The sequence below is a fragment of the Chrysemys picta genome, chromosome 17 (genome assembly GCF_011386835.1).
Source record: "Chrysemys picta bellii isolate R12L10 chromosome 17, ASM1138683v2, whole genome shotgun sequence".
In the NCBI taxonomy this organism is placed as follows: Eukaryota; Metazoa; Chordata; order Testudines; family Emydidae; genus Chrysemys; species Chrysemys picta.
The window spans coordinates 25207979-25222283 of NC_088807.1; the positions used below are offsets into that span (position 1 = coordinate 25207979).

The 14305-nt window shown below is 60.7% G+C and overlaps 1 protein-coding gene across 1 annotated transcript; it reads right to left on the reverse strand.

Moving 5' to 3' along the window:
- Positions 1-1572: 1572 nt before the first annotated feature.
- On the reverse strand, positions 1573-13132 carry TBC1D25 (TBC1 domain family member 25). The gene is made up of 6 exons (XM_065571320.1): positions 12872-13132; positions 11772-11881; positions 11022-11176; positions 10770-10894; positions 10191-10379; positions 1573-9799 (listed from the first exon to the last, which is right to left on the reverse strand). Exons 1-6 carry the CDS (start codon positions 12944-12946, stop codon positions 8378-8380), a joined length of 2076 nt encoding a protein of 691 aa, XP_065427392.1. The 5' UTR covers positions 12947-13132; the 3' UTR covers positions 1573-8377.
- Positions 13133-14305: the final 1173 nt, after the last annotated feature.

The following is a 14305-nucleotide window of genomic DNA, read 5'->3' on the forward strand; positions in this document are numbered from 1 at the left end:
GCTGGTGGGCTACAGCAGGGAGGGGCTGGGAGCAGGACTCCTGGGTTCTCTACCAGCTCTGGGAGGGGAGTGGGGTCCAGTGGTTACAGCAGGAGGGTGTCCTTTTAATCCAGTTCCCCTTTAGGACCCTGCCTCGGTTTACCCTGAATCACCCTAGTCCGTTGTTGTTAAAAAATCCCACTGTGGCCATTGATTCCCCGGGCTTAAAAACCCCCCACGATCTCCCGGAAACACGCGGCAACCCTCAGCCCTGGCCGGGTTAGAAACTGACAGAGCCGGAGCCGCCCAGGCCAGGAGGGACCCCTGGAGATGTCAGGCCTGGAGGGACCCTAGGGAGCCCCTGGAGATGCCCAGGCCAGGAGGGGCCCCTGGAGATGTCAGGCCAGGAGGGACCCTAGGGAGCCCCTGGAGACGCCCAGGCCAGGAGGGGCCCCTGGAGATGTCAGGCCAGGAGGGACCCTAGGGAGCCCCTGGAGACGCCCAGGCCAGGAGGGGCCCCTGGAGATGTCAGGCCAGGAGGGACCCTAGGGAGCCCCTGGAGACGCCCAGGCCAGGAGGGGCCCCTGGAGATGTCAGGCCAGGAGGGACCCTAGGGAGCCCCTGGAGACGCCCAGGCCAGGAGGGGCCCCTGGAGATGTCAGGCCAGGAGGGACCCTAGGGAGCCCCTGGAGACGCCCAGGCCAGGAGGGGCCCCTGGAGATGTCAGGGCAGGAGGGACCCTAGGGAGCCCCTGGAGACACCCAGGCCAGGAGGGACCCCTGTGAGCCCCTGCTCTGGGCTCCCGCGTAGCTCTGGCCGCAGGGCTGCGCTGGGAGAGGAAGTGACCGGGTCACACAGGGAAATTCAGGGGACAATGTGGTTTAAAGAAAACCTCCATGGCCGGAGCATGGGACCCAAGCAGATAAACTCCCTTATTAAGCTGCTCTGGGACCCAGGCTACATAGACACCGGATGGGGCCGGGGGTGGATCTGATAAATGGCCCCGGGAAAGGGGTCTTAAGGCAAATAGAAGCACATTCTCCCCCGTGCCCTGGACAGGTGCCAGGTTGCATCTGGAGGAAGGAGATGTGCCAGTCTGCCTCAAAGCGAGAGAGAACAGGGAGGGGAATCACCCATCATGTCACTGCAGTACAGGGAACATGACACACACGGCCACAGTCCTGAGTGCATCCATTGCAAGGTAGTGGTTATATAGACAACCCAGCCCCCCTGCTCAAACCCACTAGACCCCCCCTCCCATCCTGGCACCAGGGAGAGAACCCTGGAGTCCTGGCACCCAGCCCCCCTGCTCTAACCATTAGCCCCCCCCCCTCCCCAGTTCATAGGGATGGTGCCAGACTGGAGCGAAGGGTTCTGGCTCTAACTGGAGTAACATGATGCTCCAGGCTCCTCTCCCAGGCTCTTGGAGTGGGGGCTAGAGGTGAGAGCTAGGACTCCTGGGTTCTCCCCCCAGCTCGGGGAGGGGAGCCTGGTAGGTTAGAGCAGTGGAAGGAGGGGGCTGGAAGCCAGGACTCCTGGATACTTCCTGGGGCCTCTTTTCCCTGCCCATGAACAAACCCGGACACAACCATCCACTTTTTCCTCCTTTTATTTCCACTTTCATTCCTGTAGCACATTCACTCAAAGGCCCGAGCGGGACCCCCTTCGCCAAGCCCGGCTTCGGGGGCGGGGGTTTAGGAACATACTGGGGTCTCCAGCTGTACAGAGGATATATACAGGGGATGGAACAGCTGCGCTGACCCACGGGCCATACACCCAGCGTGATCAGGGACGGGTCCCCTTGTCACGACACCCACGCCCCGGCCGCCCTCCGCCACGGCTTTAGGTAGATTTGGCTCCTTGGCTCTTTTGGTCAGTTAGAGACTTCAGCTGCGTGGGCGGGCAGAAACAGATCGAATCGCTGGCAGCCTGAAGGGGGAGAGACCCAGGCGCTGGGCCGTTAATCCAACTCCTGGGTCTTTCCCCCAGAGGAATCCAGAATCGCCACTGTTGGCTGGGGGGGAAGCGCCCAATCCACCTTGAAAGTGACGCCTTGATCCACCCAAGGCAGTGTTATTAACTGGCTGCCCCCCCAGCCTTCCTCCCAGAATCCACTGCAATTTTTAGAGAGTCCATCGCCAGGAAAAGTTGCTCGGTCAATGTCTGGTACGAGGGCCGCTTTTCCTTTTCAAAGGGGTCCCGGATCCGGGCCTGAAATAAGCAAAGCCTGTGAGAAGACTCCAGCTGGTTGATTTCTGCACCAGCCGTGTGAGTTTCACCTTTGTTTCAAAACCTTTGTCCTGTTTAAACAGCCCAGCCGGGTAAATAAACTTAACAGCGCCGAAGGTTGGCAAAATAAATAGAGCAGCACAAAATAAGGAAAGGCTGAATACCAAAAACAATATTCACAACTCAGCACCATTGGCTTCTGCTTCTCATCTTCAAAGTCCCTTCTCTCGCGGTGAGCGAGAGATCAAACAGGCCACTGATTTCAGCAGCAGAGCGGGAGTTTGGACAGGGCCCCCATCACAAAGCCAGGAAGCGGAAAGACTTTGATTACCTCCCAAAGATACATTAGGCCCTACAATAACAACGCTATCCCAGCACAGCGGGGCAATTGGGTAGCAGCCCAGGGCACCCAGACCCCCCAATCCCTGGCTCTAACCACTAGCCTCTGCTCCCCTCCCAGAGCTGGGGAACGAATCCAGGAGTCCTGGCTCCCATTCTCCTGCAGTTAACGACAACTGAGATTTCCAACTGCTAATTTAGCGCCCACTGCAAAATACCCGGAGATCTGATTTCCCAGCGCCCGGGGCACTAGGATCTGTCTCCGATTTTAAATATTGAGATCCCCAGGGATTTTTAAAGAGAGAAAAAAAATCATCGGTTCCTTGGATTGATTTTTAAAATTGGGATTTTTGCCCAGGAGTTTGCCAGCTCAGCAGGTGACACTGACTAGGCAAAGGAGTGAGATTACCCACGAGCTGTTGCCCCGAAGAGAAATACACCTCCTGGAAATTGGATCAATTCAAAATGCCTTCAGCTTTAACGATCTCAAGTGTCAGCAACCTAAGCGAGGGGAGTAGAACAGTAGATTGGGCCCGATCCCCGCTCTGGCCGTCTCTGAGCCAACAGTCAGAGCACAAACTGTCCTAACTCTATTGACTTTGGTGGTGCAAAGACTTTATAGCAGCTGTGCTTCCTACCAAACACAGGGTGTTTTCAAACCCAACCCAACCTCCATTTCTCTCGAAGATGAATTTGGCTCAGTTTCCAAAGGAGACGTACCAGGCTCTTAGGAAAGGTGAATCCAATGTGTGAGAAGGAACAAGACCTGGGGGGAAAGTTGGCACCTGGAGACCCACAAACCAACAGATCTCAGCCTGGGTTTGGAATATGTCTCAGGATAAAACGATCCCAGGTGCCAGAGAATATAGTCATCACCAGTTACAACCCAACGGATTTGGGGGAGACAGGAGTGGGTGTCAGGGTGTCTTTCAGTCCCCCACCGCTCCCAAGAAACCCAGAGCCTTGGCAGTCTCCCAGCCTGACTGGGCCAGAAACAGCTTCGTAGCTTTCACCCGAGCCCAGTTGATCTAGATTGAAAAGCCGCCCTGGGGATCTAAAAGAACCATAGCGCGGCTGGAGCCGGATTCGAAAATTCCCACCCGCCAGTCCTTTGTGTCATTTCAATCCAGGGCAACAGACAAGGCACGATTCCGAGCGGAATGGAACGGAGCGCCAAGCCTGCCCCTGGAGCCTTGTCCGCTGGCGGAGACTCAAAGGCAGCCAACTTCCATGGAGCAAATCGGCGCTTGAAAGACTTTTTTTCTTTTGATGCATCAAAGGGAAACTTTAAAGAGCTGCAATTTCTCCAGAGAGCTGAGCACGTCGGGGGTTGATCTCTGGGGGAAATCTAGCTCTTATTTAGACTTGGAGACCTCTAGAGACGCTGGCTCGGATTTTGGTATTGAGCTAAGCACCTGAATACCTTCCAGGGCCTGGGCCTGAGACGGTAGCAACCTGCCCCTCCTGACTTCTTTGGCACAAATCGTCCTCCAAGAGCAAGTACCTCGTCTGGGCGTAGCTGAGATTAATCCCCTTTGATTGCAGGTAAATCAGAATCGGGTCATTTCCAATCAAGTCCAAAGCAGTTTCCTCTTTTCTGGACCTCAGCGTCAGTCCCATGATAATTCTTTGCAGTTTCACAACCCCAATTCCCCTCTGTTTACACAAAACCCCCCCACCCCAAAACTAGCCTCTTGTGCGGCAAAGAAATGCTGGATCTGAGAGCCCAGCCTAGAGCGATTTGAGCCCTGAGGGACGGGGTGGAACTTCTCCCACGGTCTAACTGTATTTCGGTCTGAGGCTGAAACTGATTAGATGCAAACATGCAATGGACTAGACGCAAGAACAGGCCCCAGATCAGCGGCGGCTCCAGGCACCAACGCTCCAAGCGCGTGCCTGGGGCGGCAAGCCACGGGGGGCACCCTGCCAGTCCCTGCGAGGGCGGCAGTCAGGCAGCCTTCGGCGGCATGCCTGCGGGAGGTCTGCCAGTCCCGCGGATTCGGCGGCGGGTATGCTGAAGCCGCGGGACCGGCGGACCTCCTGCAGGCATGCCGCCAAATCTGCGGGACTGGGGAACTCCTGCAGGCGCCCCGCCGAAGGCAGCCTGCCTGCCATGCTTGGGGCGGCAAAAAAGCTCAAGTCGCCCCTGCTCCGGATCCCCAGCTGGTGGAAATCAGCGTCGCACTGTTGACTTCCCCACTTGGGGATATGGTCTTTGAGCACTTTCTAACTCACAGAGGAAAACATTTTTCCTCCCTGCACCTTTCAGAGTGGGTGGGATCACTAGCAGGTCCATGGGCAAGTCAGATAGTAACTTTGGATCCCCTACCGGGGTGTTTAAATCCAGAGCAAGGAGAGAGTGGGGAAAGACAAAATGGAAGGCGACGAGCGATCCTGCCAAGTCCTGCTCGCTTTTGCCGGGAACAGATGCCGAGGGTTTGTTCGAGGGCCTGGTTTCTGGCCAGCTTTGGAAAAGAGACTCCCCGTTTCTTGGCCACGATCAGAAGATCCGAACCTTGGCAATAAGGATGGAGGTGTTTTAAGGACGTGAGTGTCCATGAGATTCGAGTTTGACCCTCCTGTGGCGGTGAAATCCAAGAACCCCCTGCCCGTTCAAAGGAAGCGGCACAAATAACCGGAGCTGTCCGAGACACACCGGCGGCTTCCTTGTTTCCTCACGCTGGGAGCTCTGGAGGAAACAGCCCGCTGGGACAGGTCTGATCTAGCCCCAAAGTAGCAGGGCAGGGCTTGGTGTGTGTTTGTTCGGGGCTAAGCTATTGTGGGGCCGCCCGGGGGGGCACGGGAAGGGCGGAGGAGAGTGATCGCTACCGCTCCCCATGGGCTATCAAGGAGCACGCCACCCGCTGGGGTCAGCCCATCGCACTCCCCCGCAATGGGCTGTAGGGGGAGCGTGCGCTGCGTCCATTCTGCTGGACGCCGGACTCAGGCGCCTTCCCGGCATTGGCAAGACGCTGGAGCCAACAACAGATGGGGAGGCAAACACCCCTGGATCTAAGGGGCGACCCCCTGGGCACCCCTGTTCCCACAGAGCCTCACTGCTGCCTAGCAGCCCTATAACTGCCCACCCCTGCCCTAGCTCCCGCTGGGAAGATCTGGAACCCGATTTTAAGATTTGGCCCATGCGCGATCCAGGTTAGAGCCCAGCTGGTGCCCGACTCCCTGCCAGGACGAGGGAAGGGGCCGCGGAGCACGGAAGAATGTGGGGTTTTAAAGCCGTTGCTTTTCGGAGGAAGCCAAAGGCGAGAAGATACTGACGCGGGTCAAATTTGACAAATGGAAAGCGCCTGGGATTCAAGCCAGCCCACGTTGCTCTCAAGGAGACAAGCGGCCCAGAACCGAATGCCCTTTAGCAGGGGCCACTGGAGTCTCGATCGGGCTCGGGGCCAGTTGGACCTAATGGGACGCCGGCGAGCCCAGGGTCGCCAGCCTGCTCCTGCGGCTAGTCAGTTACAGCTGGGCCAGCCCAGGGGTGTGAAACTGACTAGGGCAGGACTGCTACAGTTGACTAGCTGTGGGTTGTAACTGAGGTGGAAGTTAATCTGGTGGGAGGGGCCAGTCCCCCCTGTCTGCGCCCCATGGCCCACAGCCCCGGTGCATCAGCCTAGTCCAGCAGCCCAGATAAGCATCAACTGCTGCCACAGAGGGTCAATTACAACACCAAGTCCTAATCAGTTTCTCTCCCCCGCCATGGCAAGTTGGGGGTGGGGGGGAAGGTGTGGAGGAGCTCTGGGTGGGGGACGGGGCCCCACCAGTGCAGGCTCTGGGCAGGCCAATCTCCGTCCACACCCAAGATCGGGACCTCCCACACGCCGGATACACCCCCCCAGAGACGCCTGCCAATCCGGGCTCTGCCTGCCGGTCCCTCCGGTAACAGGGCTACGTACCAACTCTGGCAATCCCACAGATCACCAGAAAGATCCCCCCGAACTGACACCGTGGGGACGTCCGGTTTCTCTCCCCATCCCTACCTAGATCCTGGGGGATCTCACAACCCAGAACCTTCCTGGGGTAGAGAACTCAGATCTGCAAAGCCCAACGGTGACCTCTAGTGGCCAGGTTGCTTCCCTACAGGGACTTCTTGTTTGTTTTTCCAATAGGACCTAGAGTAAATCCCCTTCTCTGCTAGGACACAGCCAGCTCTCTGCTTCGTCTGCCTTAGAGACGCTAAACCCCACGTGGCTGCAATAAGCGATTCATATCAGACTTCGTACAAAGAGCCCGGATCTGGGACGATAGGATGGGCAGATATCTGGAGGGGGAAAATATCCGTAGCGGTCTTGAGCCAGACAATCCAACACAGATGCTGATGTAGGAGGTGGGTCTCTGAGCTAAGATAAGGCCAACGCAGAAGGATGCCACGGAAACAAAAAGGCATCAGGGGCTAGATCCCAGCGATGAAGCCCTGCTCTCCTCCGGGCGGACGCGAAGGGGAAAGAGGATGTTCGGAAGACGTCTTCGTCTGCAGAAATTCCCAGATCGGCGCAGCTGACGCAGGCCAGGCACCGCTTCCGATCCCGTGTCATAGAAACGAGCGAGGCGCCGATCTCGGCAGCATCCAGAGAAGCTCCAGACTGATGCTGGCCCAGCCGAGATCAGGACCCGCTTCTGGACAGGCCATCAGCAGATCGCACGCCACAGCCAACCCGCCGCAGGGACGCTAACGCAGCGCGATGAGGCGCGATCAACGGAAATGGTTTTGTTTACGATCCCTCCGCCCCGCCCCTCTCCCCACCGATACGGATCCTGCCCCAGAAGTCAATCCACAGGCGGGCAGGTCTTGCCTCCATCCTGTCAACAGCTGATCTCTCGTTAAAACCAGGAACAGAAAGGCTCGGCTGATCGAAGATCTCTGGTTAGTTTTACAGCCGAGCAAATCCAGGGAGCCACTGGGGTCCATTTGCCCAGGGAAACGGCTAACGAATGAAAGTGGCAAGCCAGCAGAGATCATATGTTGTTTGATCCCCTAGTATCCCGGATTCCCGTCCCTTTGCATCATGGGAGCGGATCTCTGGTCTTCCTCCAAAGCGCGGAATAAATTCCACTTGATCTCTTCATTGGAGGAGGAAATATACCACGACTGGGCAACTTGGTTTAAAAGGCAACCAGCCAAGTTCTGGGTCAGTGAAAAGCGGATCCAAAACGGAACAGAAAAGAGCACGTACATCCCAGCGGTCAAGAGTCTGAAGATCTGGGGAGGGGCGTTGGGCGTGCTCCCCAGCTTTGGCAGCAACGCCGTCAGAGGCTGCGGCCACAGCGGGGAAGGAAACCAAAAACCAGATCCGCTAATGCACATAAAAGAAAAAGGCACCGGAGTCCGAGTGGCCGATCCTGGTTGGGTCTCTGAAGGATCTTCCAAAAGGATCACTGGAGTCAGAAGGGGATGGTTGGCGGGGATCCCACTGGGAAGGCCAGATCCTGGTAGGTCCATGAAGAATCTTCCAAGGAGAACATTAAATCCAAGGGGGAGGGGGGGTCAGAAGGGGATCTAACAGGGAGGGAGATATTCTAGTTGGTCTCTGACGGATAGTCCAAGGAGATAATTGAAATTAGAGAGGATGCCAGTGGAAAGGGCAGATCCCAGTTGGTTCATGAAGAATGTTCCAGGGAGATCATTAGATCTGCAGGGGGATGGATAGAGGGGATCCCACAGGGGGGAGAGATCCCGGTTGGTCCATGAAGGATCTTCCAAGGAGATCATTAGATCCAGGGGGAAACAGAGAGGATTGACCTGTGATGAGTCTCAAGGAGGTTGCCGGAAGGGGGAGTGGCGGGAGAGTTGGGGGGATCCGATCCCCAGGGGAGGGGGGGGTCACGAGACGGCTGGGGACTCTGCGGCCGCCTCGTCCCCCTCCTCGGAGTCCCAGACCTCGGACTGCAGGTAGTCGGCGAAGAGGGCTTTGGCCCGGTGCAGCACCTTGGCCAGATTGTGCCGGCGCACCAGGCGGTCGAAGTGCATGGCCAGCTCGTTGTAGTCCATGTTGTTCTTCATGATGTGGTCCCGGTGCTCCAGCAGGATGGCCAGGCACAGGAAGAGCATGAAGGGGTTGCCTTTGCCGAACTCCTGCGGCGGAGGCAAGCTCACCGTGGCTGGGGACGGGGCGGTGGGGAGGGGGCTGCTGGGTGGGGAGGATGGCGTGTCACCTGCCAAATCTTCCTTCTCCTCCGGCAGGCTCTCGTTCTTCTCGCTGCCAGAGAGGGGTGAGGGTGAGGAGGGGGAGTCTCCAGAGGGCGTGGGTGGGGTCAGGGGCCGGAGGGATGGGGCGGAGAAAGACTTGGTCATGGCCGGGAGCTGGAGCAAGGGGTCCTGCTCGCTGTAGAAGTCCTCCTCTTCCTCCATGGAGCGCTGGGATCTCAGTGAAGGCTCTTCCTCGGAGCTGTCCTCACGAGCGCTGTAGTACTTGAATTCCCCAAAGCTGGATTGCTTCAATAAGGTCTTCTGCTCCAGGCAAGGCCGGGCTCCGGGCTCCTCCAAGGAGGGCCGGGCTCCGGACTCCTCCAAGCAAGGACGGTCCCCAGTCGCATCAAAGCTACAGGTGGGCCGCAGCATGTGGCGTTGACGGACAGGCTGGCCACTCTCACTAAGCCTGGCCGGCGGCCCCACCAGCTCCACCTCCTTCTCCGGAGGATCCGGTGGCAAGGAGCTCCAGGTTATCTCCAGCATCCGCAAGGCATCCTCAAAGGCAAACTCCCGTTTCAGCTCCAGCAGCAGCCAGCGGTAGCAGAAGAAGAAGTCGTCGGCGCCCCGGGAGAGGAGGTAGGCGTAGAACTCAGGATCCGAGTACTGGAGGAGGAGCTTGAGGTGGGAGAACTTGAGGGACATCACCTCGCCGTCCACCTGGAAGTTTCCTTCCAGGCGCTTCATGATGCCGCAGAAGCAGATGAAGGCGTGGGCCTCGTTGTCCATGACGGCCAGGATGGGCGAGGCGATGTCGCTCATGCCCTGGCAGTAGGAGATCTGCGGGTGGGTGACGGCGTAGGTGGTCAGCAGGTCGTGAAGGGCGGTCAGGTGCGGATTGTCCTCCGAGCCGGCATAGTAGGGGTGGGTGCGATCCGTGCGGAGAACATCCTTGAGGACGTTGCTGCGGATGAAGTCCAGGTCTTCGGGGCTGGCCCGCTCCGCCCACTGGCCCTTTAGCTGGTCGTACTCCCGCGTCTTGCGCTTCATGTAGTTCATGCGCTCCTGGCCCGTCAGCCCGTCTGGGTAGACGTTCAGCAGGTAGCGCCACACCACCTGGGGGGCAGAGAGAGGAGCTTCAATGCCCGGCATCTTCCCGCCACCTCAGCGTCCCACCACACTACCTCTCACCCGCCTGGCCTCTCCCAGGATCCCACCGCGACTTGGGGGGCAGAGAGCGGTCTCAGCGCTAGGCATCATCCCACATAGCCTGCCATGCTACATGCCCCTTTGTGCCAGGCACCCCGACATCTCTCCCCCATGGCTAAGCACCCCCTGACATCCCATCTCCACTACCCCCGATATCCCATTTCCCAGAGACAGGGAGAGAACCCAGGAGTCTTGGCTCCCAGCCCCCCCGCTCTAACCAGCAGACCCCACTCCCCTCCCAGAGCCGGGGAGAGAACCCAGGAGTCCAGGCTCCCAGCCCCACTCCCCAGAGACTCACTTTCCGCAGCGAGGGCTCCACGCCGCCGTGGTAGATGCGCAGCCGCAGCTCCTCGGGCCGGTTCAGCTGCCCCTCGTGGTTCAGGTAGGTGTGGAACTCGGAGTCGCTCAGCGGCGGTTTGAACGGCTTCACGTCCTCCCCGTAGGACCAGCTCAGAGCCTGCTGGACCTTCGACAGCGTCCGGCCCACCTAGGCAGAGAGACAGGGTCACTGACCCAGTCCTGCTCAGAGCAAGGCATGGCGGACGCCAGGGGCGGGCAGGATCCTCCCCACTGTATGGGGGGGAACTGAGGCACGGGAGCAGGCAGTAGGAGACTTCATTGGACCATGATGATCCTAGCACTGGAACAACAGAGCTGTGGCCAGCTACCAGGAAGAGCATGCAGGAGAGCGGGAGTCAGGACTCCTGGGTTCTACCTCCGGCTCTGGGAGGGGAGTGGGGTCTAGTGTGTTAAAACAGGGGTGGGTGGGTGCGTGGGAACCAGGACTCCTGGGTTCTCTTCTGAACCCTGTTCCACCCACGTAGCTTGGGGTGCTTCCTACCTGAACGACCCTCCTCCTCTTCCCCTCTCGACCCACCTGGGAGATGATGGACTGGGTAAAAGGCAGGGCGGCCGCCGCCAGGGACCTCTTCTCCACCAGGAGCAGATCAGTGCTGATGACATCTTTGGGGCTGATGATGTCCCAGTCCTCCAGCAGGGGGCCTGAGAGAGCAGCACATGACAGTTAGCAGGTTCTGTTCCCGGCTCTGGGAGGGCAGTGGCGGTTAGAGCACGAGGAGGGGGTGGCAGCCAGGACTCCTGGGTCCCTAGCCCTGCCACAGTGACTCACTGTCTTCCGAAGGCTTGATATCCACGAGGAGCTGCAGGTAAGGCTTGGAGGCGCTGGCGAAGGCCGTGGCCAGGTCCCAGTCCGACAGCAGCGACAGGTACGTCTCCTGACCCTGCTTCTCCTGGCCCAGGTAGCTGATCCCAAAGTTCTTCTTCCTGGGTGAGGGGGAGGTGATTGGCTCCAACGCACACAGGACAACATCACCCCATCCGCAGCATTCCCCCTCCCGGCACCTCTCGGGGTCCCCCATCGGTACAGAACCCCACACGCTCACCGTCAGCCATACGGAACCTCCCACTGCTCCCTTGGGGTCTCCCATTGGCCGTAAGGACACACACCCCTTTGAGGTCCTCCATCGGCTATACAGAACCTCCCCCGCCTCTTTAGGGTTTGCTGTCAGCCATACGGATGCCTCCCGTTAGGGTTCTTCATCAACCATACAGAACCCCCCACTACTCTCTAGAGGTCACCGGCCGTTCCAGCCTCCCTGCCTTCCATCCTTTCTCGGGCTCCCCCATTAGCTCTTCAGACCGAATGAGCTCATCTGTCCCCCAAATCTCCTCTTTGCCCCCTGGCTCCCAACAGCCTCAAATTTTTCACTAGCTCCTTCCTCAACCAGGATCTAACTCCCAGGCAACCCCAGAAATAGCAGCACTGGGGAGAGAACCCAGGAGTCCTGGCTCCCAGCCCCCCCCCGTTCTAACCCTCCCACGCTGGGCACAGGTCCCTGGCGACTGGGGCGGGACTCACCCGTTGAGGTCGAAGGCGCGGATGAGGATGTGCTGTAGGACATCCAGCGAGGTGATCTGGGGGTCGACGGCAAAGGTGCGGAACTCGGGCTGCAGGAACCCCTCGCGCTTCTGGGGGGACAGGACTGGAGTGAGCACCCTCTACAGGGGACAGGCCCTGTGCCCCATTCCCCACCCTGGTGCCGGAGGGGGAGCCGCGCCCCCTAGAGGGGAAAGGCCCTGCCCCATTCCCCCCGCCCCCCCGCTGCACAGATCCGCCCGCGTTTCGGACGGACGGAGACCTCCGCGGACACAAGGGAAGGGCAGTTTCGCTGCGCTCTTTCACACCGAAATCCTTTCTCCTCGCTGGCCGTGGGAGGTCTGAGTTCCTGGGCGTTTCTTCCCCCGCCTTGGCACGTGCCTCGCCCCAGATCTCCTGGCCGCCACGCAGCCACCCAGGAGGGAGGCCGGGGGACGAGACGCAGGCGACACTGGGTCGCGTCCCCCGTTCTGTTCTGGCTCTGACCCGCTCAGCGAAGGCAAGGAGGGTTTGTCTGGGGCAGTAAGGGAGAGGCGTAGAGGGCACAAGGACAAGCAGGACTCCTGGGTTCTCTCCCCGGCTCTGGGAGGGGAGTGGGGGCTGGTGGTTAGAGCAGTGGGAGCTGGGAGCCAGGACTCCTGGGTTCTCTCCCGGCTCTGGGGGGGGAGGGGGGACTGGTGGTTAGAGCAGGGGGGGCTGGGAGCCCGGACTCCTGGGTTCTCTCCCCGGCTCTGGAAGGGGAGTGGGGGCTGGTGGTTAGAGCAGGGGGGCTGGGAGCCAGGACTCCTGGGTTCTCTCCCGGCTCTGGGGGGGGAGGGGGGACTGGTGGTTAGAGCAGGGGGGGCTGGGAGCCCGGACTCCTGGGTTCTCTCCCCGGCTCTGGAAGGGGAGTGGGGGCTGGTGGTTAGAGCAGGGGGGCTGGGAGCCAGGACTCCTGGGTTCTCTCCCCGGCTCTGGGGGGGAGGGGGGGCTGGTGGTCACACTCCCCACTGCGGGGTCCCGCTCTGCGCCCCACTGATCTGGGGGGTGCCCCTCCCCCCGCCCTGTGACCCCTGACCCCGCCGTGACCCCTGACCTCTCACCTTGACCCGGACCCGCACCACCTCCCGCTCCTCCTCCTCCTCCCGGGCCCCGCCCCCCGCCGCCGCCGCCGCCATCCCGGCCCCCGGCCGGCTCCGCGGGGGGGGCGGGGGCGGAGGGGGGGAGGAGCCTCGCGCCGGACGGGACCGTAACGGCCCCGCCCCTGGGGGGAGGCGGGGGAGGCCTCGCGCCGCGACGGGTAGAACCGGCTCGCGCCGGGCGGGCGGTTGACGTCAGGTGGGGATGGAGGGGGAGGGGGGAAGCCTCACGTGACCCCGCCGCTACTTCCGCTTCCGGCTTGGAGGCCTCGGCTCAGGCGCTGACGTCATCGCCCTCTTAAAAAAACGGGTGGGGGAGGGGGAGCAGCCGGGAGCAGCCGGGCCCCTCCCCGCCACGGGACGGGGACTCACATCCGGGGTCAACCGGAAATAACCGCCCAACCACGGGAAACAACATCCGGGTTAACGGGAAATAGCGCGTAACCAAGGCAATAACTGCCCGGACAAGCCCCGCACTGGGGAAACAACGGCCCAGCCAACCGGAAATAGCCCCCAACCGGCGCCACCGGAAATAGACATACCAGCAGGGACAGCACCATCCGGGTCAACCGGAAATAACCGCCCTAGCAGGGAAAACAACATCCGGGTTAACCGGAAGTAACCCCCAGCTGGTGAAAACAACCACATCCGCCCGCAGCTGCAGGGACCCGGATGTTCCCCGCCAGGGGGCAGCTGGGCACCGGGCAGGGGCTGGCTCGGGCGGACACACGGGCTGAAGCTGGAGGCCAGAGGCCCCTGCGGCGGGGGCTGTGGTGACCCTCTGGGCTTCCCTGCTCCACATGTTACAGCTCTGGCCCCTGCTCCCTTCCCCGCCCCCCAGAATCCGGGGTTTATGGGCTCCCTGGCCCCGCCCCTCCAGTGAGGGGGCGGAGCTTTCCTACAGGCGGGCGGAATCCCCCCGTGCCCAACCCAGTGCACACGGCATTGGAAATGGGGCCTGTCCCCTCTAGGGGGCGCCAGCTCCCTCCGGCCCCAGGGCAGGGGACTGAGGTATGGGGCCTTTCCCCTCTAGGGGGCGCCGGCTCCCTCCGGCCCCAGGGCAGGAGACTGAGGTATGGGGCCTTTCCCCTCTAGGGGGCGCCAGCTCCCCTCCGGCCCCAGGGCAGGAGACTGAGGTATGGGGCCTGTCCCCTCTAGGGGGCGCCGGCTCCCCTCCGGCCCCAGGGCAGGGGACTGAGGTATGGGGCCTTTCCCCTCTAGGGGGCGCCGGCTCCCTCCGGCCCCAGGGCAGGAGACTGAGGTATGGGGCCTTTCCCCTCTAGGGGGCGCCAGCTCCCCTCCGGCCCCAGGGCAGGAGACTGAGGTATGGGGCCTTTCCCCTCTAGGGGGCGCCAGCTCCCTCCGGCCCCAGGGCAGGAGACTGAGGTATGGGGCCTT